The following is a 23,796-nucleotide window of genomic DNA, read 5'->3' on the forward strand; positions in this document are numbered from 1 at the left end:
TATTGGGATCCAGGTTACCGGCTCCTGTTAGTTGGGAAGGTGGGCTGGACTGTGGCCACAGGGGGTTGTGAACAGCCACTCTGGGTGCAGGACTCGCACCCACAGCTGGTGGGGAGCCCTCTCTGATGAGAGGACAATTTCCCTGCGCTTCTGGCCTGCCCGGGAGGGCCTGGGCCTCCTGCTCTCTTTCCATAGAGCCCTCATGGCCGAGGAGATAGGCGAGGAGCGAGGGCCTCAGCCTCCTGCCAGAGGGTTACCGTCCCCACCTTACTGACCCCTTCAGCCCTTCATTCATTCATTCATTCATCAAAACTTCCCTTGGGAAACGGGTTTTATTGTTCTAAGGACAATGTTCATATTTGCTTGTCATACAGCATTCCAACAGTTCCAAAGCAAATAAAAAATGTAAGAGCTCTCCAAGTGCCCTGCTCAGGGGTGACCATTGTTAACAGTTTGCTGTGGAGCCTTCCAGGTTTTTCCTACGGATACACCATTGCATGTGCGTATTACTGTTGGGGTTAATAATATACATTGTGCATATTTCCAAACCCACATTAAAAAAAAAAAAAAACTGTAAGTAAGCCCTGACTAATGTGGCTCAGTTGGTTGGGAAGAGTCTCAAAAAATGAAGGGTCGCAGGTTCAATCCCTGGTCAGGGCACATACCTGGTTTGAGGGTTCGGTCCCCAGTCAGGGTGCATAGGAGAGGCAGCCGATCGATGTTTCTCTCTCAAACCAATGTTTCTCTCCCTCTCTTTCTCCCTCCCTTACCCTCTCTTTAAAGTTAAATAAAACCCTTGAAAAATACAAATAACACAAGTGCCTATTTATGCTATAAAAAATTTAAACAATATAGAGATAAAGGAGGAAAGAGTAGAAGTCCCTCCCCTGGTCTTTGCTACCTCTTCCCCTCTCCTCGCCCCTTCCTAGTATGGTGAGGTTTATTCAGACCTTTTCTTACGCATTTGTACACATAAATGGTGCTCATACATACGACTGTGTGTGGTTTTTAAACATTTTCTGCAACTTGCCTTTTTGGCATAACATTATGTTTTAGAAATGTATCTATAACCAGACCCAGCCTTGTTAACTATTGTTGAGATGCCCTGGTTTGGCTATAGCTGGTTTAGTTAACCATTCCCTTTCTGATGGTGTCATTTTGAAATTCTTTGCTATCCCGAACAAGGCTGCCCAGAGTTCTTGCCCAGACTTCACGCAGCCTACAAATCTTCCTTGGGATGCAAGTGGACAGGCTGCACTGGAGATTGGTCTCCCGAAGGCTAGGCTTCCACGTTCCTTCTGTGGGCTTTTAAAATTGTGCCGAGTGCACGTTCCCAGCATGCCCTGGCACAGCTCTTGGCTGGTGGAGGAGGCAGCAGGGGACGATTTGGGAGCCAGGGGGCCCCGACACTGGGGGTAGGGCAGCCTGCCCCGAGGTGGTGACCCCCACTGCTGAGTACCAGTGTGCCTGGCAGAGGGGCAGTGGGCAAGGCTGCTCCAGGTGGAGGAGGGCTCAGCTGGCCCAGGTGTGAAAGGGCCAGGTCCCCTTAATGCTTAGGTATGTGGCTGAGGGCTGTGGCAGGAGGCGGGGCTGACAGTGAACGGCCTTAAGTGCCAAGGTGGTCAGAGAGGGTGTTAGACACGGAGGCCTGAACACACATGCATGCACACACAACTGAAGTCTGACCCAGGGGAGTAAAAGGAGAAAGAGGTCAGGTGCCCATTTGGAATGTGTGTTTCCTAAGAGCTCACCACGAACCTGGCCTTGTGTGGGGAGCGGTTTTCTTCCCCTCTCTCCTTTTCTCCCCAATCCCTTTTCCCCTAATTAAAAGAATTTTTTTGTTTTGCTTAAAAAACATTTTATTCATGTTTAGAGAGAGGGTAAGGGAGGGAGAAAGAGAAACATCAGTGTGTGGTTGCCTCTTGCGCGCCCCCAACTGGAGACCTGGTCTGCAACCCAGGCCTGTGCCCTGACTGGAATCAGACTGGCGACCTTTCGGTTTGCAGTCTGGTGCTCAACCCACTGAACAACTCCAGCCAGACCTAGAATATTTTTGTTTATGGCACTTTGGGTTTACAGAAAACTTGAGGAGGAAGTACAGAGAGCTCCCAAGTACTTCCCCTTGCCCTGTCCCCCGTTTCCTCTATTACTAATATCTTGCACTGGGGTGGTACATCTGTTACAACTGATGAACCAACATCAATGCATCTTAACTAAAGTCCGGAATTTATGTCCAGCTTCACGCTTCGTGTTGTCCATGCTATGGGTTTTGAGAAATGTATGTCACGTATCCACCCTTATAGTATCGCACAGAATTGTTTCACTGCTCTGAAAATGGGGACGTGATGTACAGCTTGTTGGCCGTAGTTAATAAGCCTGTATTGTAATAATTTGAAAGTTGAGGGTGTATCTTAAAAGTTCTTATCATAAAAAAATTTTGTAACTCTGTGCGGTGACTGGTAACTAGACATATTGTAGCGATTATTTTGGAATACAGGGTGGGCAAAGGTAGGTTTACAGTTTGAGTTTGCACAAGTTTATTCTTGTATTATTATTTATTGTAAACCTACTTTTGTCCACCCCTGCACATATAGCAAATAGATTTTTTATAGCTGAAACTAATATGTCAGTTATATACTAATTAAAATTTTTCTTTAAATCCCCTCTGTTCCACTTAAGTTCCCATCGTTTCCGTAAGCTCTCTCTGGTCACGACCTAGGGTCTGGGTACACAGTGAAGTCATGGCCCGAACTGGAAGAAAGCCTCCGACTCGGCTGCATGGGCACCAACAACGCTCCTGCAATGTCCCCCGATCTTCTCAAGCAGCCCTTCCCCAGCCCGGGAGGGCGGACACGGCCTGTGCAGGAAGCACTGGGCAGCCTTGCGTAGCTGCAGACCCTGCGCTAGTCGGGAAGGGTTGGGTGAGCCCCTCTGGGTACCGAGCTCTGAACGCCCACCGCTTTGCGTCCTGGCTCTGCTGACCAGGCAGACGTGGAGGGGAAGTGCTTCAGAGGACCAGCAGGCCCGTTCTTCTCAACCGTGTCCTTGCTATAAGCCAAACTGGCAGAGATTCCCGAGGAACGTTTCCGGTGGCTCCCTTCACGGGAAGGCCACACTGCGCGTCGGTGGGATGAGCCCGCCCACACCGGGCTTTTGCCCTCCTGGCTGTCACCGCGGCCCAGCTCTCAAAGCAGACGCTGAGCAGTGACCCCAGGTGGCTCTTCAAGCAAGCGCTCAGCAAAACAGGGATTTGTTGCCAGGCTCCCCGTTGACCACAGCATAACAGCAGGTAAAAGGGCTCTCTGGCTGCTCAGGATACGACGCCAGGGCTGGGTGCGGGGAACGGCGAAGTGATGGCCCTGAAACGGAGTCTGTCGCGCGAAGTTTCAGCAGCTCCCGAGTCTCCCCCTTTTCTAGCGCTGCGTGCCGGCACCTCGCGGCCCTTCGCTTCCTTGCCGCCTCCACAAGCACCTCAGAGCAAAGCTCCTATTACTTGTGTTAGTACTAAGAAAAAGTATTGAAATGCTGTCAAGTTAACCATATCTTCAATAGCTTCCCTAGTGACTCAGTTTCCTGCTTCGCTCAGGAGCTCGTTTGCAGAAACATAAATGAGCTCTAAAGCAAATGTCCCGAGGCTGTTATTTAGGCAAATGAAACTTTTTAGTTAGCATTTTACAGCAAGGAGGCAGTGAGTGCTCATCCCCCCTCCTCCCCAGGTTCCATACAGTCTCACCAAATCCTCACAATCTTAGGAGATGGTTACCATGTCCGTTACCTACACCATGAGGATACTAAGGCTTGAAAGATAAAACTGCCTGCCTAACAATGTAAAAGCTAAAGGGCTTGGAACCTGGGCAGTCGTAATTCCAGAGTCCAAACTGATCCATTACACTGATGTCCAAGAAAATTTGAACTCAGGTTAATCTAGGCAATTTCTTAACCTACCAAGTAGAATACATGGCAACTTCATCTGATTTAAGATCCTGGTAAAAAAAAGAAATTAGAAGAAAATTTTCTATGACTGGAACATAGAAGTGAGAAACTGTTAACAAAATTTGGAGGTCATGCTGTTTAAAAAAAAACAAATTTAAGCTACTCTGATCTGTCCTGCAGTTACACGTCAGGCACCCCCAAGATCCAATGATCTGTGGGCAGTCAGGATGTTATTCCTGCCTGACAGACAGGTAGCTTGCAGGCCGCCAAGGTTAAGTTAGCCCAAGATCACACGGCCCACATTTCTCAGCCCAGCCTCCCCGACTGCTTCCCTCCTTCCCAGCGGTCCCCGCAGCCTCCCCTTAGCGAGCACGGGGCGACACAGAACCCCAGTCCTTCTCCCCCAAGTTCACGGATGAATTCACTGAAGGTCGGGGGCACTGAAAGCCCCTCAGATGTTACGTAGGTCCCGTCCTTCCGAGTTAGGCAGGTAAGGTAGACGGTGAATACTGCTCCTTCGCAGTTTCTCTGCCTTCCCCACCCTGCCTTAACCTTTCTGAGAAACTCCACATGGGGGGACCCATACCAGCCCTGCGGCTTGTCTTTAGGTTGGTGAGCGAGTGGGAGGATGTGGTATATACTTCCCTCTGGGAATCTTTTAAATTTTTATTGTTCTGTTTTTTAGAGGGGGAAAGGGGTAGGAGGGAAGAGGAAACTCCCAGACCAACTCAAGGGTCCGTAGGAGCAAGGGAAGCAGGGGAAAAGGTGACTTGCGGTTCACCTCGCAGACCTGCAGCAGCGAGAAGGGGAATTAAGAAGGGGGAAGGGGAGAGGAGGTTAGGAAGGGGGAGTGGAGACTCCTTGTTACCCATGTGGCCCGTAGGAATCACCTGCCCTTTGAGAACCTTTTAATTTTGTCATTACCAAGAGCAGTAGGTAGGCCGACAATTGCAGAGGGGCCGATTTCGGCTCCTAGGAGAGCCAAACCAAGATAAAAATTCAAATTGAAGGCAACGTGTAGGATGAGAATTCCTTTTCCTATTTAGTTTTACATAATCCCCATTTTGGATGCTATCAAATGATGTGTGGCTTTTACATCACGTAATTATAGAAGGTACAGGAAAATGGAAACAGTGTATTAGTTGTGAATTAGGTTCTAGGTATCTTTCTATCTTCTCAATTCTTAAAATCATGGAGGATTTAAAAACAGTTCTATCCCACAGTAAAGCTGAAGGCACTGAAATCAGAGTTAACATGTCCAAGTGCACACGGTTTGTAAGTAAGCAGGTAAACTTGAAATCCGTGCCTGAACTCAAACTGTACTTTTCTTTAAACACCGTCTCCTTAAGTGGGGGTGGAAAGGAAGCAAACACCTGCCGGTAAAGATTAAGTATTGATTTAATCTCCAAAAAACCTTAAGATCATTTCATCAATAAGGAAACAGCCCTAAAAGTTTCATCCCATGAAGCGTGTAATCACTCTATGTAATCAGACAGAACCCTTAATCAAAAGATAGGATTAATACCATCAGAGCGATCAGTGGCCCCAGACTAGTGTCCGGGTGATAAAAAAAATTTTTGTTTTCCTAAGTCAGAGTAAACTTGAATGGGCAACCTGAATTATAATTGAAGTACAAAGGGGTATTTATCTAGAGAAAAACACAAGACCAGGTTTATTTCATACAATGTTATTCACACATTTTTCATTTTCTAATTTATACATAATATACAAAGAAGTGAAGGTAACATCATTTCATATGAACCAATAAGAGCCAGGACTTCGATGAACTGGTCCAGAAACAACCCATGTCAGGAGGAGACATTTGAGAGGAAAGCCTAAGTGGTCCTGCCCAATTAAGTTCCTTTATTCTGAAATGCCATGTCATCAAAACTCCATGCCAACTGACTAAAAGGAGGAGTCAGAGGTGGGCACTAAAAATGGCAGACTATGGAAGTCCTACCACAACACACCTGTCTAGAATTGGGATGCCTGGGTTGTCCACATCAGGACGCGTGGGGCCATCAGGACCCTGGGAAGAGGGCAGGTTCCCAACGTGCTCTTCTCCGGGACTTGCCCCATCTGCAGCAGTAACTGCCTGTGCCAAGAGAGGGTCAAGATAAAGGAAAATCGGGAATACGACTGTGTAGATCCAGGGAAGTCCCTAGCGATCTCCAGCAAGGACAACTTGGAGATCTGAAACCATGAGCTGACTGATACTGGGAACAAAAGCTCGACCTGGGGCCAAGACACTCTGGGGCCGGCTTCGGCAAAACGAAGCCGGGAGGGGCGGGAGAGCACAGCTTCCTACGTGGGGAAGTGCTGCTGCTGTGCCTCGGATGTGCTGACGACCCAGTGTGACTGTGAGAAGTGACAGCGACAAGCACTTCGACTGAATGGCCTCATCATGGAATGCTGGGTTAAAGACTAGAGTAACTCAACATCAAAGAGAAAAAAGTATGCCTGGCACCCCAAACTTTATGCCATGATTTTTAGGGTCATGATATTAGCAGCTAAGTGATAAAACCTTGATATTCAATATTATGCTCAGAAGATCTCTTTTCTTCTGCCGACTTCTAATAAATCCCTTACATGTTCAATCTAAAGAGATAACATGGTTCATTAGTTTTCAGCACTAAACATAAGTGGGTCAACATAAATGTTTTATACAAAATACTGACTTCAACAAAATACAAAGCACTTTCTTTATCTTTCAGAAACTGAATATACAAAGCAAGTTTTTTCCAAAATATTTTCATAGGCAAAGGATTAAAAACGATTTTAATTATACACATATGGTCACAATTTTGCCTTAAAAAGATCATTGGGAAATGTACATAAGGCCGCTTGTAAATGTACATCATGTTACTGTTATGTCTTATGTCCAGAGAAAAAAATGTTATCATACAGATTTGCTCTTACTTGGGAGTAGGCTATCCAAAAATACAGTACTCTTCTGTACAAAGAAAAAAGTCACATCATGTTTAATAAGATGGAAAATACATTGGCCTGCATGGTAACCAAATATCTCAGTCCAATACTTTCTATTATGCATAATACCCTGACTTCTTGAAAGTGATCTAAATCCTAGCATGTCCATATTAACAGAGTCAACTATGTTATAAAACAAAATGTTTCTCACAATAAAAAGAAAGGTGGGTCATACTTCTGAAACCATATAAAGATAAAAAACTTTTAAAAAATCACTCTTGATTTGGAGAAATAAATTTACATTATACAATACTATATGCCAGGTCAAAGAGGGCAGGGACATAAATGTACACTAAAATGCAAAGGCTTCCCAAAGTGATAAAACAAATTCCATTTACAGCATGAAGGTTTACAAATGTACACCTGTACAACCAAGGAAAGCATTACTACTAAATTAGCAAGGTTTTTATAATAAACATTGAAACGAGATTTGCTTTCAAAGTGTAAACTTACCATCTATTACTACACACACAATGCATATATTTATAGGAAGCAAAAAAAGCTATCTGAATATGTAATCATGCTTAAATGCTGAGCTATCAAATTCACTTTTCAGTGGCCCCCTTTTCACCTCTATCTGGTTCCTACTTTCTGAATCTACTAGGAAAAAGCAAAATAAAGCTCAACACTTCCTCAACACGTCCTTATAATTCTATAAGCAAAACAATATACAAATTTTCACGTTCTCATTGCAAACCAAACCAAAAAGTTAAAATGGGGCTTAACTTTCCGTTTGGTGCACTTAACTGGATGGAAGTGTCACCATGATTTTGTTTTTTTTTCTACCTCTTACAACAATTACATATGTAAGTATATACAATGCTTCTGTACGTCGCCAGAGACGTTTTAGGGCAGTATTTGTATTAAATCACATCCACTGCAAATAATGTTAAGTTCTTTTCATCGCAAATCATTTAATCCTTGTCCTACTTGCCAAGTTTTATTTGCATGATAGTTTGTGAATTACCAAAATACAACTTAACTTTCTTTTTAAAATATTAATAATATTTATGTAGTTGATTGTTAATCTGTTATAAAAAGCTTCACACAAAGGACAAAAAAATGACTATATTTCTATATACATCTCTATAAACCTGTTGTGCTATGAGGTCTGTAGACCTACCAGACTGCAAGCCAGTTTATTAAAAGAATACTGTACTTTTTCCTTTAAAAACTATTTTTGTGACTTTACAAGGTAAAAATTTACAAAATATGTGACAGTTTTTTTCTGATACAGTTACATCATATACAGGCATTCTGTGCTTTGCCAGCAATCCAATCTGATAGGTCTCCACTCAGGGCGAAATATAATTTATAATTCACTGCTCCCACCCCCCAAATATACACAAGAACCTTAAAAAATTTACAAATGGATGAGTAAAGTCAATAAATAGTTTTGCTTAAAAAAAATTTTTGAAGATTCATAGTTGAGTTGTGTTTTGATAATTCACAAAATAAACGTTCTTTTCACACGGTTACATTATCTTCTTTCTCTTTTTCCTTTACAGCATTCCATTTGGTGGTCCTCCAATAGGCCCTAGATCTGGGCTGTTTTTCAAATAATATTTTTCCAACTTGGCCAGTATATGCTTCCCATACGTATACTTGCGCAAAGTAGTAATGTGAGGTCGAATCTGAAAAACAAATAACCTGCTTAGGAAATCTAAGTTATTTTAGTTTCTGATTTCTTTAAAGAGCGTTCTAAATCCGAGTAATTTAGAATAATAATTGGAAATCTCAAATCCAAATCCAAAGAAAGTTGTTTGCAAAAGCAGCTCCGTCCCATGCAATCTGCCCGAACTTCTCCTCTCAAAACTGTTCAGTGACTGAACGAACCACAATCTGTGACCCACTGCCCATGCAAACAGCAGCACAGGGACCGCCAGCACCGCAGGGAAGTGTAACCAGTCTGTGACTTTAAAACCAATGTCTGACCCATGTAATACTGGACAGCAAGTATACCTACATAATACGGAGAAGGAAAAACAATGCTAAAGGGAGATAAATAGATGAGAAATCAATGTGATTTTATTGAGCAGACTACCCTAAGAACTTAATAAAAGGGTACACCATACCTGTATCTGCCAAGTTTTCCATTCATTTTAGATCCCCCCCACCCAGTTATAACATATATGAAAAAATTAAAGCCTAGGGAAATTAGATGCATAGCCTAAAGTCACACAGACTGAATCAAGTGTTTTAAGCGCTATAAAATGTATTACCTTGTGCATGATTATCTTCCTCTGAGCAGGTTCAGCCATATCAATCATCTTCTGAATCACGTAATTGGCATACTGGTCCTTCATCATGGTGTATAAGGCACTGTGAGGACCATCATTCTGGCAGCAAACTTCATCAATAAGTAAAGCTCTCTCAGCACGGGAGGCATGAGTAACACACTTTTCTACTACGTTGCTGAAAATTAAAGTACATACACAAAAAATTGTATTGTTACTTTTTTCTATAGAGCAAAATTTCCTTGACTTTTCAAAGACAAAAGAATCAAGATGGGCCTCTCTTGTAATTCTCTACAATGACTGCTTTAAAATTTTATTTATTTATTTTGAGAGAGAGAGAGAGAGAGGAGAGAGAGAGAGAGAGAGAGAGAGAGAGAGAGAGAGAGAGAGAGAGAGAGAGAGAGGGAGAGAGAGAGGGAGAGAGATGGGTGTGTTGTCCCACTTATGCATGCATTTTCTGGCTGATTTTCCTATGTGCCCTGACTGGGGATGGAACGTGCAACTTGGACCCATCAGGACACCCTAACCAACTGAGCTACTACCAGTCAGGTCAGGGCTTATCTCTACAATTACTTTTAAAACAGAAACTAATATCATAGGAAAACCCATATTGAACTTCCATTAAGTTTAATTATAGACCTCTTCAAATTATAATTAAATTGTAATAAAAATTATAATTTCAAAAAGCAGAAATGTGGTCATTAATAAGGTCTGCAACTTTCATAAACATGAAATAAATTAAATTTGCATTTATTCACAGGACTTGGGGACAAATAATTTTCTAACTACAGATTTCAAAACTAGAACATGTGGGCAAACCACTTTGTCATGTAGTTTAAGAATAAAAGCAATGTTCTAGAGTATTTTTTGACTCTACTAAAGATAATATTCCAATGTTACATTCTACATGCATATCTGTGCTTACTAATAAAAGAGCTGAGGGAATAGATGCTTGGAATTAGAAAATATTGCAATACCTGGCAAATTTGTGCTGACTCAGGGCTAAGACCTTTCCTCTGATTTCGGAAACAATTTTGCTCTTGTCTTCAGGTCGACCGTGTTCCAGTACATGCTGAATAACATAATTGCCATACTGATCCTAAGTAGAGATATTTAAAAATTATTTTCCTGAAATTGTTCCTTAAGAATAATGATTATTCTTTAAAAAGATACAGGCTTTTGTTTCACTGTGTCTCTACCGTATTCATTAAAAAATATTATTTCCTTAAAAAAAAAAAAAAAAAATCAGAAGCGCTTCCACACCCACACCAACACCCGGAACGAGCAGGGCGCGCGCACCTGCACCAGCTGCTCCGTGTGCTGGTGGAGCTCCTCCAGGACGGGCGCGGTCTGCTCCGCGGTGCAGTGCTCCAGGATGCGCTGGATCACTCTGCAGCCGTAAGGGTGAGTTGAAAGCACAAACACCTTGAAACAATTGGGAGAATTAAATTTCCATTCGCTGACATTTCTGGAAAGATCTATAACACAGACAGGTTTCCGATGCCATGCTGAATTAACTGAAACTAGAAGGGTGGAGGAGTCACATTTAATTAATATGACCACCACCACGGGGGTGCTCAACTTAGGAGTTAACAGGCATTTTGATTAAAAGGAACCCAGACTGAAGATGGAGGACACATAATAACGAGAAGAAATGCATTGTGGGGTGGGGATAGTGCACACTGTAATTAGGTACTATTAATTACTATGTATTAGTTACTAATTAATATTTACCATGTCTTTTATTATACAGTTCTAAGTCTTCCTCCCTCCTCTCCCAAGAATTTTGGAAAATGTTAGGTTTACAATTCTAACAGAGGTTATCTTACTTCTTAATGTAACAGAATTAAACACATATTTCTACTTCACAGCTTCAAAAAAATAAAGCTATAGACTCTATAAGAGGCAGAAATTAATGCACATTCATTATTGTCTCCTATTTTTGTATGAAAAATGTGTTAACACTCAAAATCAAAAATAATGCCTTGCTAACTAGGTAGAAGCCAAAAAAATCTTACCTGTCCTTTGAAAGCATCAATGATGAATTGTAGTGACTGCGGCTGAACACATTCAATACATTTCTGTACAACATGGTTCCCATTCTGATCTTTCACACATTTGAGTACATGACCGTCTAATTCCTTTACCATTTCACTCTGCAAAAGAGAAGATGACATTTAAATAACTGACTAATTAAACAACGTAACAGGATTTAAAATACTGAGATAAGAACAAAAGTATATTCAAAATTTTATGAGCGATTTTTATATGTATCAAATTAAAATCCTACCCCCAAAGTATAATTAGCAAAAGCCAATAAAGGTGAAAATTACTAAAACATATGCCAAGATTAAAATGTAAATTATGCTTGCTGAAATATAACCTAGTGATCAACTGGATATTTAAACTACTATTCTCAGTGTGTATATCTTCCTTCCACTCATTTTTCTCAGCTGACAAATAACTCATTCAGAACCTTCTCTGTACTTAGCACTACCCTCCTCTCAAATAATAATTATTTTTCTATTTTTAAGATTTTATTTACTTTTGGAGAGAAGGGAAGGGAGGGAGAAGAGAGGGAGAGAAGCATCAATGTGCAAGAGAGAAGGAACAATGTGTGGTTGCCTCTCGCTTGCCCCCAACCAGGGAACCAGTCCGAAACCCAGGAATGTGCGCTGACCAGGAATTGAATCGGTGACTCTTTGATTTGTAGGCCAGTGCTCAATCCATGGAGCCAAACAGCCAAGGCAAGAATACCTTTTAGTAAAACAATTACATTTTTTATTATTATGTTTCATTGTAATACTTAACCTAGTCACATACAAAACAGTATCTGGGGTTATCAATATCATTTTAATAATCTGTTAATCTCATATGAGAACCACAATAATTAATGATGCTTCAGTTTAAAAAGTTTAGCACATCAGCATTTATCCTCATCCCCTTCTCCCTTTAATATTCTTATCTATTTAAAAACTTAAAAAAATTATTTTGATCAGTTAACAGAAATATTCCCGTGAGTATGTGATTCAAATTGCATTAATCCTCTAACTTAAAATATTTAGACTTTCCCAAGAACATGGTGTATTTCCCAACTAATTTTTAAAAGATTTTATTTATTTTTAGAAAGAGGGGAAGGAAAGGATAGAGAGGGAGAGAAACATCAATGTGTGGTTATTTCTCGCACTTCCCAAATTGGGGGCCTGGCCCACAACCCAGGCATGTGTCCTGACTGGGATTCAAACCAGTGACCCTTTGGTTTGCAGTCTGGCATGCAATCCCTGAGCCAAACCAGCCAGGGCTTTCCATTTAATTTATATGTATTTTCTTTTCTATCGCTTAAAAGAACTTATTATAAATCTTCTTAAAAGAATTCTTAGGTTACTTTTCTTGTTGAGTGAGATTTTTAAAAACTTCATTTTATTAAAGTATATTTTATTATGTTATACACTTGTCCCAATTTTTCCCCCTTTGTCCCTCTCCGCCTGGTACCCCCCCCTTCTCTCCAGCAATTTCCCCACTTAGTTCATGTCCATGGGTCGTGCATGTAAGTTCTTTGGCGTCTCCATTTCCTGTATTATTCTTAACTTCCTCCTGTCTACTTTGTCCCTACCAATTATGTGTCTTAATCCCTGCACCTTTTCTACCTTTCCCCCCTTCCCCCTCCCAGCTGATAACCCTCCAAATGATCTCCTTACCTATGATTCTGTTCCTATTCTGGTTGTTTACAGTTTGTTCTCTTAGATTCAGTTGTTGGTAGTTGTGAATTTGTTGCCTTTCTAATGTTCACAGTTTTGATCTTCTTTTTCTTAGATAAGTCCCTTTAATTTCATATAACAATGGCTTGGTGATGGTGAACTCCATTAGCTTTACCTTGTCTGGGAAGCACTTTATCTGCCCTTCCATTCCAAATGATAGCTTTGCTGGATAGAGTAGTCTAGGTTGTAGGTCCTTGCTTTTCATCACTTCGACTACTTCTTGCCAGTCCCTTCTTGCCTGCAAAGTTTCTTTTGAGAAATCAGTGGACAGTCGTATGGAAACTTTCTTTTTTTCTCTTGCTGCTTTGAAAATTCTCTTTATCTTTAACCTTTGGCATTTTAATGATGATGTGTCTTGGTGTGGTCCTCTTTGAGTCCAACTTGTTTGGGAATCTGTGCTTCCTGGACTTCTATGTCTATTTCCTTCACCAAATTTGGGAAGCTTTCCTTCATTATTTTTTCATATAAATTTTCAATTTCTTGCTTTTCCTCTTCTCCTTCTGGCACCCCTACAATTCGAATGTTGGTCCATTTAAAGTCCCAGAGGTTCCTAAGCCTCTCATTTTTTTTCTTTCAATTCTTGTTTCTTCTTGCTGTTCTGATTGAATGCTCATTTCTTCCTTATGTTCCAAATTGTTGACTTGAATCCTGGCTTCCTTCCCTCCACTGTTGGTTCCCTGTAGATTTTTCATTTCATTTAGTGTGAACTTCATTTCTTTCCTTCATGTTGTTGCCATACTCAATGAGTTCTTTGAGCATCCTGATCACCAGTGTTTTGAACTCTGTATCTGATAGGTTGGTTATCTCCATTTCATTTAGTTCTTTTTCTGGCGTTTTATTCTGTTCCCTCACTTGGGCCATATTTCTTTGTCTCCTCAATTTAGTACCCTTTGTTTGTTTCTGTTTATTAGGTAGAGCTGCTTCTGGCTCCCTATAAAAGGCTTGCAAACTGTGTGGGGTGGAACCTTAGGTAATCGCCAGGGTGGGGCAACCCTCTGTGTGGGGGGAGGGCTTGGAGAGGTTCCTGTACCACTGCCTGGCTTCTGGGGTTTGCCCGGCACTTGCTCTATTTCCAGTCACTACACCCACTCCCCATATGCACTGGACACCTTTCCAGCTGTTGCCCTGGTGCTGAATCCCAGAGTGGGTGGGTTTACATATGTTTTAAGACCATGTGGGCACTTTTAGCAAAGCTTCCTGAAAATCCATCAGTTTCTTTAGCTGTCCCAACCCCCAGTGGTTTTTACAGCCAGAAGTTATGGCGATTTATGTCCCCAGTGCTAGAACGCTGGGCTCTGTGGTCTGGCCTGGGGCTGGGATTGCTCGCTCCCAAGCTCTCCTTCCTGATTTGTATGCACCACATGTGAATGTGGGACCACCCACGCCTAGTCCTTCACCACCACTGCCACTCAGTGCCACACCGCCTCTCAGTGACTCCACCCCTCCTATTCATTTGGACGAATGTGGCTTCTTTAAATCCTTGGTTGTCAGACTTTCATACACTTTCATTTTCTGACAGTTCTGGGTGTTATTTGTTTTGAGATTTAGTTTTAATTCCTTTTTGTGGTTGCGTGAGGAGGCAAAGTGTGTCTACCTATGCCTCCATTTTGACTGGAAGTCCCCAACAGCCTAAAAATTTTATATATAAAAATATGTAATTGAGCCCTGGCTGGTGTGGCTCAGTGGACTGAGTGTCGGCCTGTGAACCAGAGGGTTGCCTGTTTGACTCCCAGTCAAGGCACATGTCTATGTTCTGAGCCAGGTCCCCAGTGTGGGGTGTGAGAAAGGCAACCCACACACTGATGTTTTTCTCCCTTCCTCCCTTCCCCTCTCTCTAAACATACATAAACAGTTTTTAAAAATAAAAAAAAATATATAATTGACTCTTAAAATTTCATTCTTATGAAAGAAATGTTAAGTACAATTCAAATACACATTGAAAACAGTAACATGTATTCCTGATATGATGGAAAATCAAAAAAGGGGTACCAACAATACCCATCATCTCGCACTCTGCTTGCCACATTGTCATTGTAAGTACTGAAGTATCTTCATTTAGAGATGAAAAGATGAAGAGAATATTTGAATAGAGGACACAGCAAAATCTGTTGTATAACTTTTAATTAATAAGTTAGTGTTTGAGACAAGATCTTAAAAAATCTTTTAGTTTAACTGTGGAAACATTTAACATTTCATTTGAAGGTTATTGAGTTAAAGAAAGAATAAAGTAATACAAAAATTTTGTCTTAACTTACAATTACCTGCTGGTCAGAGGAAATAGACTCCAATGCTTTCTGAATAACACGGCAGCCGTACATCTGTAAGGCCAAGGGCAGAACGTGACCACGGATACGAGTAGCCAGGGCTAATTTTTGATCCAAACTTCCAAACTGACAGAGAAGAAAATAATATTACTAAAAAGTGGCCATAATGTTACTTTGTTATACTTGAATAATCCAGTGCTTGCAGCCTACTGAATCAAATTTTAAAATATCGTACTTGGGAATTATGCAGGGAGGAGGCGTTTAGGTAAAAGCTAATTAAGATAGATCCACAGATGCTTAAAATGCTAACTGTCTTTGGGGTTCGGTCATACTATCAAAACTTTCCTGTTACTAACTTACACCTTTCACTTTTCATTTCAAACAAACAACCCTCATCTTTAATATAATGAATCTGAGCCATACATTAAGACTAGATAATTCTCAACTATATTTTGACATAAACTACAACACAGATGTTAATCAGATAAATCACACACACAAAAAAACTACCAAATCCAAATAAAGACTACATTATTATTTACTGCTTCATCTAAGACTTACTCTCAATCCTAAATATTTTTAGATATTAATCAGAATATTAACCATCCCTTTTAAAGTAGGCCCACAAACTTTTAAAAGCCCTTTTGTGATTCCTAAGGCATACAAATGCTGCATCGCTGTTGTGCTGTATACCTGAAACTAAGATTGTATTTCAATACTTTTATGTAAAACTTTGTGGTAAAATATATAAGATCATTTTAACTATTTTTAAGTGTATAATTCAGTGGCATTAATTACATTCACACTGTTGTATTACCATCAATTACAATGTTTCTAAACTTTTCATTGCTCCAAACAGAAATGCTGTGCGCAGTAAGCAGTACGCTCCATCCCCTGCACCCGGTAAACCCTAACTTACTTTATGTCTCCATGGATCTGCTTGTTCTCGATTACCTCGTGGAAGTGGAACCCGACAATGTCCTTACGTATCTGGCTTATTTCACTTAAGCTTTACTTACGTTGTAGCATGTATCAGAACCTCATTCCTTCTTATGGCTGAATAATACTCGAGTGTATACATATGCCACATGTTGTCTGTTCATCTATCTGTTGGACATTTGGGTTGCTTCCACCTTTTGGCTGCTCTGCATAATGCTGAAACGGGCACTTCAGTGTTTGAGTCCCTGTTTTCAATTCTTTTAGGTATATACAGGGCGGGACAAAAACAGGCTTACAGTTGTTCATATGGAAAATAACACCATAATTAATAAGTAATAATACAAGAATAAACTCTGTGTTTTGTGTACTCCAACTGTAAACCTACTTTGCCCCGTCCTGTACACACCAAGGGGCAAAACTGCCGCGTTGTACAGTAATTTTATATTTAGTCTTTGAGTAACTGCCAAACCGTTTGCTACAGCAGCTGAACCATTTTACAGTCTCACCAGCAAAGTACAAGGCTTCCAGCTTCTTCACATCTTAACATTTGTTGTTTTACTTTTTTTTTTAATTGCAGTCATTCTAACAGATGTCAAGTGCAATCTCATTGTGGTTTTGATTTGCGTTTTCCTAGTAACTATGGACATGGAACTTCTTTTCATGTGCTTATTGGCCATTTGTATATCTTCTATGGAAAAATGTCTATTCAAGTCCTTTGTCCACTTTTTAATTGGGTTGTCTTTTTGAGTTTTAGGTATTCTTTAAATACTGTGGATATAATGTCTTTATTTTATATTACTTGCAAATATTTCCTCCCAAGCTCATATATTTTTATGTGAAAATGACTCTTACCCAACTTCTAGAGCTTTTCTAAGCATAAGGCATATACCTGGATAGATTATACAAACATGTATTGGTGCTTACCTCAAAAAACTTTTGTATAACATAGTTGCCAAAAACATCTGTCATTAACTGATACGCTGCTTGTAGAATTTCATTAAATACCATCTGCCGCTCAGCTGGAGTAGCTCTCTCTAGTTTTTGCTGTATGAACCTTTGTGGGAAAAATTTTAAATGCTACGACAGTACATTGAAAACAAGCTCCTGCAAAATCTGTATCTGACTTGAGCATTGTACACCTCCAATCCGCACGAATACAATAATTTCAAGAAATAGCATTAACACATTCTCTACTGTGGACAGTCAATACACAACAAAAAGAACAAAAGTTACAAAGCATTTCTTTTGTAATATCTTAACTTAAAAACTACAAGTTAGAAAGGCAAAAATATGGATATTAAGATGTTTAATCCTTCTTAAGTTAGTTCTAACTGCATTATAATCAACGAAAAAGAAAATTACAAACATTTTTACTGGTTATTCATGCATTTTTCATAATATACATACAACATACTATATCTTTTTACAACATAATTTTAAAAATCCTTAGAAATAAAGTCCAGCAAACACAACTGAGTAACTTGTAAGCTAGTCCTTTTGAGTGATACAAGGTTCATTTGCTACTCTAACTTTCAACTATAGGGAGATAAAATTTATATGCAGCTATCTAATCAATAACTATTTTTTTTTTAAATTTCAGGTTTACCTTAAAACAAAAAGAAAAAAGACCTCAGATTTGATGTTAGAATTCTACTTTTCTTCCTGTGCTGCATATTGAAAACACTACCTCACATCTACCTGAAGCATTACAGTGCACGTATTTAATGTCCAAACGCACTGAACAGTTCTCTAAAATATGGTGTCACATTGAATACAAATCTATAAAGGAACACAAAAATATTTAACGGATTTTTAACTCTTTTTTTAGACAATGTATACATCAGGGATGCTTAAGTCCACAAATGCAATTCAGAATATTTTAAGAAAAATTTACAGATGTTAAATGTATTCCGAGTTAATGTAATAAAAATAATCCAATAAAAATGCACTGTTATATTTTAATTATAAAAAAATTTTCATCCCTGGCTGGTGTGGCTGAGTGGATTGGACTGAGTGCTGGCCTGTGGATAGAAAGGTTGGTGGTTCGATTCCTGATCAGGCACAAGCCTGGGTTCTGGGCCAGGTCGCTGGCTTGGGGCATGGAAGAGGCAAGGGATCTATGTTTCTCTCCCACTTTGATGTTTTTTTCCCTCTCTTTCTCCCTCCTCCCTCTCTCTAAAAGTAAATAAATATTTTAAAATTCTCACTATAGAAAACTGGAAAAGCTTAAGAAATAAATTTAACCTGTATTTTTAAAAACCATCTATCTTATTATAAAAGACAAAATATAATCCATATTAAGTATTTATTTTTTAAAAGCTTCCGACTTTTATGCAGATCAAATGATTCTAGTCAAGGAAAATGTAGGCTTTTACAAGGTAGCGGTTTCCAAAACAAAAATACAGTGGAAAATATCAAAAATCATCATTACTTACCTAGAACCATGCTGGTCTTGAGAAAACTCCACTATGTGTCCCATCAAGTCTCTAAGTTGAAGATTTGGGAAGCGGTTATTTCTGAAATCTTCTAACAATCTACTTCGGCCAGAAGGCATAATATCAGACCTATTATACCGAAGCCGAGAAGGAGGAAAGAGCTGGCTGCTGGAGCTGAACAGACTGGAAGTGCCTGAAGCACTCCGATATTTTGCTTCTGCTCCAGGTGCTGCAGAGATATAGCGACCACTACCATTTGTCAGTCCTCCTACAACAAAGCAGTTGTGGTCAGCAAAGTTTTGACAAACTCATTTCTCAAATAAAAGTTACTTAAAACTTAAACTAAAAATTCAGTCAGTAAAGAAATAGCCACCCCACGAATTCCTATATAACATGAAATTAAAATCAGAGGGGAAATCTCACACATTCACTTAATGTGTGCAGCTATGAGACTATGGGGGGGGTGGGGGGGATAGACTAGAAAACATAAGAAAAATCTGCATTTGTTCCTGGCAGTTTACAGTATAATTATAACATCTGAAATCATACACAAAACCTGTATTTATTCTTGGAAGCTTGGTTTAAAACAATTATAACAACTAATGCCATACATACTAATATCAATACCAAAATACTGAAACCACCAACAAAACTTGCAGTTACATTGCTAAGCAAGGTACAAATAACTAGCCAACTCAAGGTTTTAAGCCACTGAAATAGAGTTTGACTAAAATTTACTCGCAGTGTTAATGGAACACTGAGGGCTAATCTGTATTTTTTGAAATCTATTTAAAAATGCATTAAGTCATACATACTTGTATGTTAAAAAATAGTATCTTAGTTAACACGCTGATTAAGTTTTTGAAGTTAACCCCTCCAATACTAGACAATAAATTCAAATGACACACTATTTTAAAATATTTTATTTAAAAATACTCTCCATAAAATACTATTTACAGATAAGAAATCACAATAATAGCATTTATTATTCTTAGATCTCTAATGCTGATCATTTAAGACAATGAATACAAATCCTCTTTAACTTACATCCCTTTCCAAACAAGAATAATAAAGGGCAGTCAATAAAAACAAAAATATAAGCAGAAAATTGTTCTTATTACAAACAATCATTTAAAAGTACTTGACAGTGTCCTTTTAAAAAGAAAATGTATAGAAAATTGCAAAATGCAGACTTAGTAGTTCAGCTAAACAAAGCCCACTATTGGCTTTATGCTACTGTATTCCGTCTCATCGAGAACAGTGCTTTGTATACAATCCAGGCCACAGGGTTAAGATGATGCCAAGGACACACTGTCGGTGCCAAGTTATACAGAGGCGTTAACGGCCCAAAAGAGTTAAAAAGGACAAGAAACAGTGGAAGTGTTATAATCCCAGAGTGAACTGGGTGAGAACACCCCTCTTTGACTTTTAGTCCCCACTGCCCTAGCTTTATTCTACATCCAATTTCCCAACCACCTTTATATACACATACACATCCTTATTATTTGATCCTCAGCTCCCTCTACAATGTAAGTGTCATAAAATTACATTCACCTACATGACAGAAACCTCCTTCCTAACACATCTGACAGTTAAGTACATAATAAATATTCATGAATATTTTATGTAACATCAACTGCCTGAGGGCCAGTTCTATAATATCATTCCTTAGAAATGTGTAATTTAACAAGATATTTATACACCAAAACCATGAACATCAGATTCTGTTTATTCCAGTCCTACATGCCTATCTCAGTGCTCAAATCTTTCACTAAATAGTGAAAAGAACCCAGTGTCTTAATTAACACGTGTCTCAATTTCCTCACTATTAACCCTTCTGGTTCGCTATTATTTCTACTTATATAGTTCCATTAACTGTTCACAATAACTGGTCACTAGCCCATTCAGGTCTCTTAACAGTTCTTAAACCTTTCAGCAGGATAGGGGTGCTCTAGTTATCATTCCAACCTTTTTCATAATTTTATCTTCCCATTCAAAGGGCCACTCTGATGATGTCACTTTACACTAAAAACCTACAGCACCCTGCTAGAGTAGATCCTCTATATTCTTCAGCCTGGTTTTCATGTCATTATTCCAAACCCATTTCTTACACAAAGTTCCTAGAAGGCAGTACCGTAACTGTTCACGTCTCCCTTTCTTAGCTCTCTCAGAATTGTTGCTTAGCATTACCTCAAACATAAAGCCTGATTTTCTCTTTTATCCTTAACACATAAAAGATTTCCAACATCAAATTCAAAATACATACTTACCCCAGGAAATAATACTGCTAGCACTGCCTTGAGTTTAAAAAAATCTCAGAATTTCACTTCTAGAAGACTAATTAGCACTTTCACTTATAAAACAACACCACTAAATCACTCATGGCAGGATACTTTCCTGTCCTTACAAAACAAGAAGCATTTAAAACCCAATCTGCAATATACATTAAACATTTTAAATTTTGTTTTCTAAACATTAAAAGCGTGTCATCCAAAATCTATTTGGGACTGAGGGACATTCTACAAAACAAATGGTCTTCAAAAATATTGAGGTCACTTGATAGTATTGTTATTGTTCATCTCCTCAGCCCCCTTTGATAACTGTGGTTTTATTTTTTAAAAATGTCCTTATTTTTAGAAAAATACACTGATATATTTGTAAGGGACATTATGTCTGCAACTTCCTTGCATAAACAGGGGAGAGGGAGATGCAGAGAGGGGAAGAGAGGAAAAAATGATAAAGCGGATGTGAGAAAATAACACATGGAGGATCTCGATGAAGAATATGGTGCAATTGTTTTTGGATTAGTGTTACAACTTTCCCATAAGTCTGAAATCATTCCAAAGTTTGTTAAAAACATACAAACGGGTCATCTATATTCATACCACTGCTACTGGTAGTCTAAAAGCAGAGGTGCTCTGTACTAAAAGGGTTAAAGGGATAACAGTCCCTTCAATTCATCACTGACATGCCCCCATCATTTACCACCTCTGAATCACTACCTGAGTTAGGGTGTGTGGGATGTGAAGATCTGTACTATGATTTCACAGATGCAGTCACGATGGACCCAAGTCATGTGCCAGGGCTTGCAGCTAGTCAGCCAGGACTCAGACTACAGCTCCTTCTATGCTACTTACACAGCTACAGCTATCTTTCAAGTTCATTTATGAAACTGAAGGAAGGTAAACACCTTACAATTATCCTAGGACAAATAATATGATTTTATAAGTTTTCATTTAATTCACTTGAAAAGTCTATTGTTTTAGAATCCTTCCCTACTAAATACCAGGATTCAAAAAGATTTTAAAATACTGGTTAAAACACAGGGGAGAAAAACAATGAAACAACTGAAAACAACTAGGAAATAAATCAACCTGTCTTTTTTCATTATTTTCCACCTCTCTAAGATATGGAAATTATAGTTCCTTGACCTATTAGGCCTGTGCATTCTTTTAAAAATACAGATTCCTCAATCTTGTTTAGGATCTACTGAATTAGCCACAGTGGATAATATTTATTTAAAAACAAAACAAAACACAGTATCTTAAAATTATTCTGATAGAAGAGTTTGGAGGTTAATGAATTAAAATCAAGATAATTTAAGGTTTCATTTTATAGCAGGTTGTCGATGACCAATTTCAAATAAGAATCATAATCCAAGTAGATTTTGGGTTCTGAAGAGAGTACAATTACATATAGGCTACTAGGCAGAGTACATTTTAGAAGGCAAGGTTCTGAAAAGGTCAAGAAATGGTAATATGATCATGGGAAATGACTAGTTAGTTAAAAGTAGGCAAAGAATCAATGATATAGAATGGAACGGATGCTGAAAAAAAATCAAAGAAGATAGTCTTTTATTTTATGGTATTAACTTCAGTTACCTCTAGCCCATAAAAAGACCCACTTAGTTTTAGTTTAGTATTTTTTCTCTGATCAGTTTTCAAAAGAAGTATAGTATATAGAATGTTCAGCCTCGGGTAATCTGACTTATTAGTACATTTATCAGCATGTCGCTAGACTTTAATGGGGGAAAAAAAAAGACTTCAGAGCAGTGCTTCCTGATAGGCGCATGCATCACTGTGAGATATTGATCATGCATTTCTAATATTAAAAGATATAATTTTTCAAAGAATGGACAGACCTTTGTCCTAAGTCTTTGGCATCTCATTTTAAAATAGGTTTTACGTACTCAACATAATCAGTTTCTTTATCTACTTTACAAAGCTCATTTAATTAATACTCAAAAGTGATACCAGATGTGAGATCCTGAGGACCCATGGCATGCATTATTTTGCTGAAAAACAAAAAGCAAACGATCTGATCTATGAGCCTAATTCAAAGGATCTGCACATTAACATGGTCTTATTATCTTCCTGCACACAATCACATTTTCTAGAAAGGCAGCTACCATTTACTGACTACTCTTTCTTGGACATCGAGACAGTAAACTGCACATAAAATGCTGTACCGTGTTGAACTGCGTCCTCTTGAAAATTTATCTTTGTTTAAAGCCGCTCAGCTATGGTAACTTGCCACAGCAGCCCCAGAAAACTAATACAGATTGTACAGATTGTGGTGCTAAGAATGCGGCACTACTGTAACAAATGTCTAAAAATGTCTAAGTGTCTCTGGAATTGGGTAATGCGTAGAGATTAGACAAATTCTGAGGTGCGTAACAGAAAAAGCCTAGCTTGCCTCGAAGAGGCTCAGACAGATATGAGGACCATGATAAAGCTTCCATCATTGTGGAGAATACATACATCATCATGAACGATGTTGGTAGAAACATGAATGAATGCTAAAAATTCTCCAAGTGAGATCTCAGAAAGAAATGAGAACATGTTATTGGAAACAGGAGGAAAGGCAATCCTTGTTACAAAGTGGCAAAACCTTTGCTGAAATGTGTTATGCTGGGTTTATAAGCAGAACTTGTATGGGATAAACCTGGATATTCAGCTGAGATTTTGAAGCAAAGTGCTAAAGGTGTGGCCTGGCTTCTAGTTATCTACAGTAAAATAAGAGAAAAGAATTTGAAGAAAGAATTGTTTAGCTTGGGGGTGGGGGACGACAGACCCAGCACTTGAAGATCTGAAAGAGTCTTAGCTTCTTCAGACAGAATGGGGAGGAAGCAGAGCCAATGAGTATGGCCAGAAATCCCCCAAGGTTAATGAAAGACCAATAATGTTCTTGAGAATTTTCTATCAGCAAAAGCACTGCCATCCTGAACTGAAAGGGACAGAGA

At 39.2% G+C, this 23,796-nt stretch overlaps 1 protein-coding gene across 5 annotated transcripts in view; it reads right to left on the reverse strand.

The window, feature by feature from the left end:
- Window positions 1-5,604: 5,604 nt before the first annotated feature.
- Window positions 5,605-23,796, reverse strand: part of PUM2 (pumilio RNA binding family member 2) — a 90,896-nt gene continuing 72,704 nt past the window's right edge. For 3 of the 5 annotated variants that reach the window (XM_090280943.1, XM_090280945.1, XM_090280942.1), the window contains 8 exons: window positions 18,555-18,822; window positions 17,044-17,173; window positions 15,172-15,306; window positions 11,177-11,314; window positions 10,458-10,583; window positions 10,136-10,257; window positions 9,144-9,336; window positions 5,605-8,555 (listed from right to left, as the gene is read on the reverse strand). In XM_090280943.1, the coding sequence (XP_090137069.1) occupies window positions 8,424-8,555; window positions 9,144-9,336; window positions 10,136-10,257; window positions 10,458-10,583; window positions 11,177-11,314; window positions 15,172-15,306; window positions 17,044-17,173; window positions 18,555-18,822 (1,244 nt within the window). In that variant the 3' untranslated portion in view covers window positions 5,605-8,423. The remainder of the gene's footprint in view (window positions 8,556-9,143; window positions 9,337-10,135; window positions 10,258-10,457; window positions 10,584-11,176; window positions 11,315-15,171; window positions 15,307-17,043; window positions 17,174-18,554; window positions 18,823-23,796) is intronic. The other 2 variants (XM_090280946.1, XM_090280944.1) reach the window with 1 other exon arrangement.

The sequence above is a fragment of the Furipterus horrens genome, unplaced genomic scaffold (genome assembly GCF_987537825.1).
Source record: "Furipterus horrens unplaced genomic scaffold, mFurHor1.1.pri manual_scaffold_6, whole genome shotgun sequence".
Lineage (NCBI taxonomy): Eukaryota > Metazoa > Chordata > Mammalia > Chiroptera > Furipteridae > Furipterus > Furipterus horrens.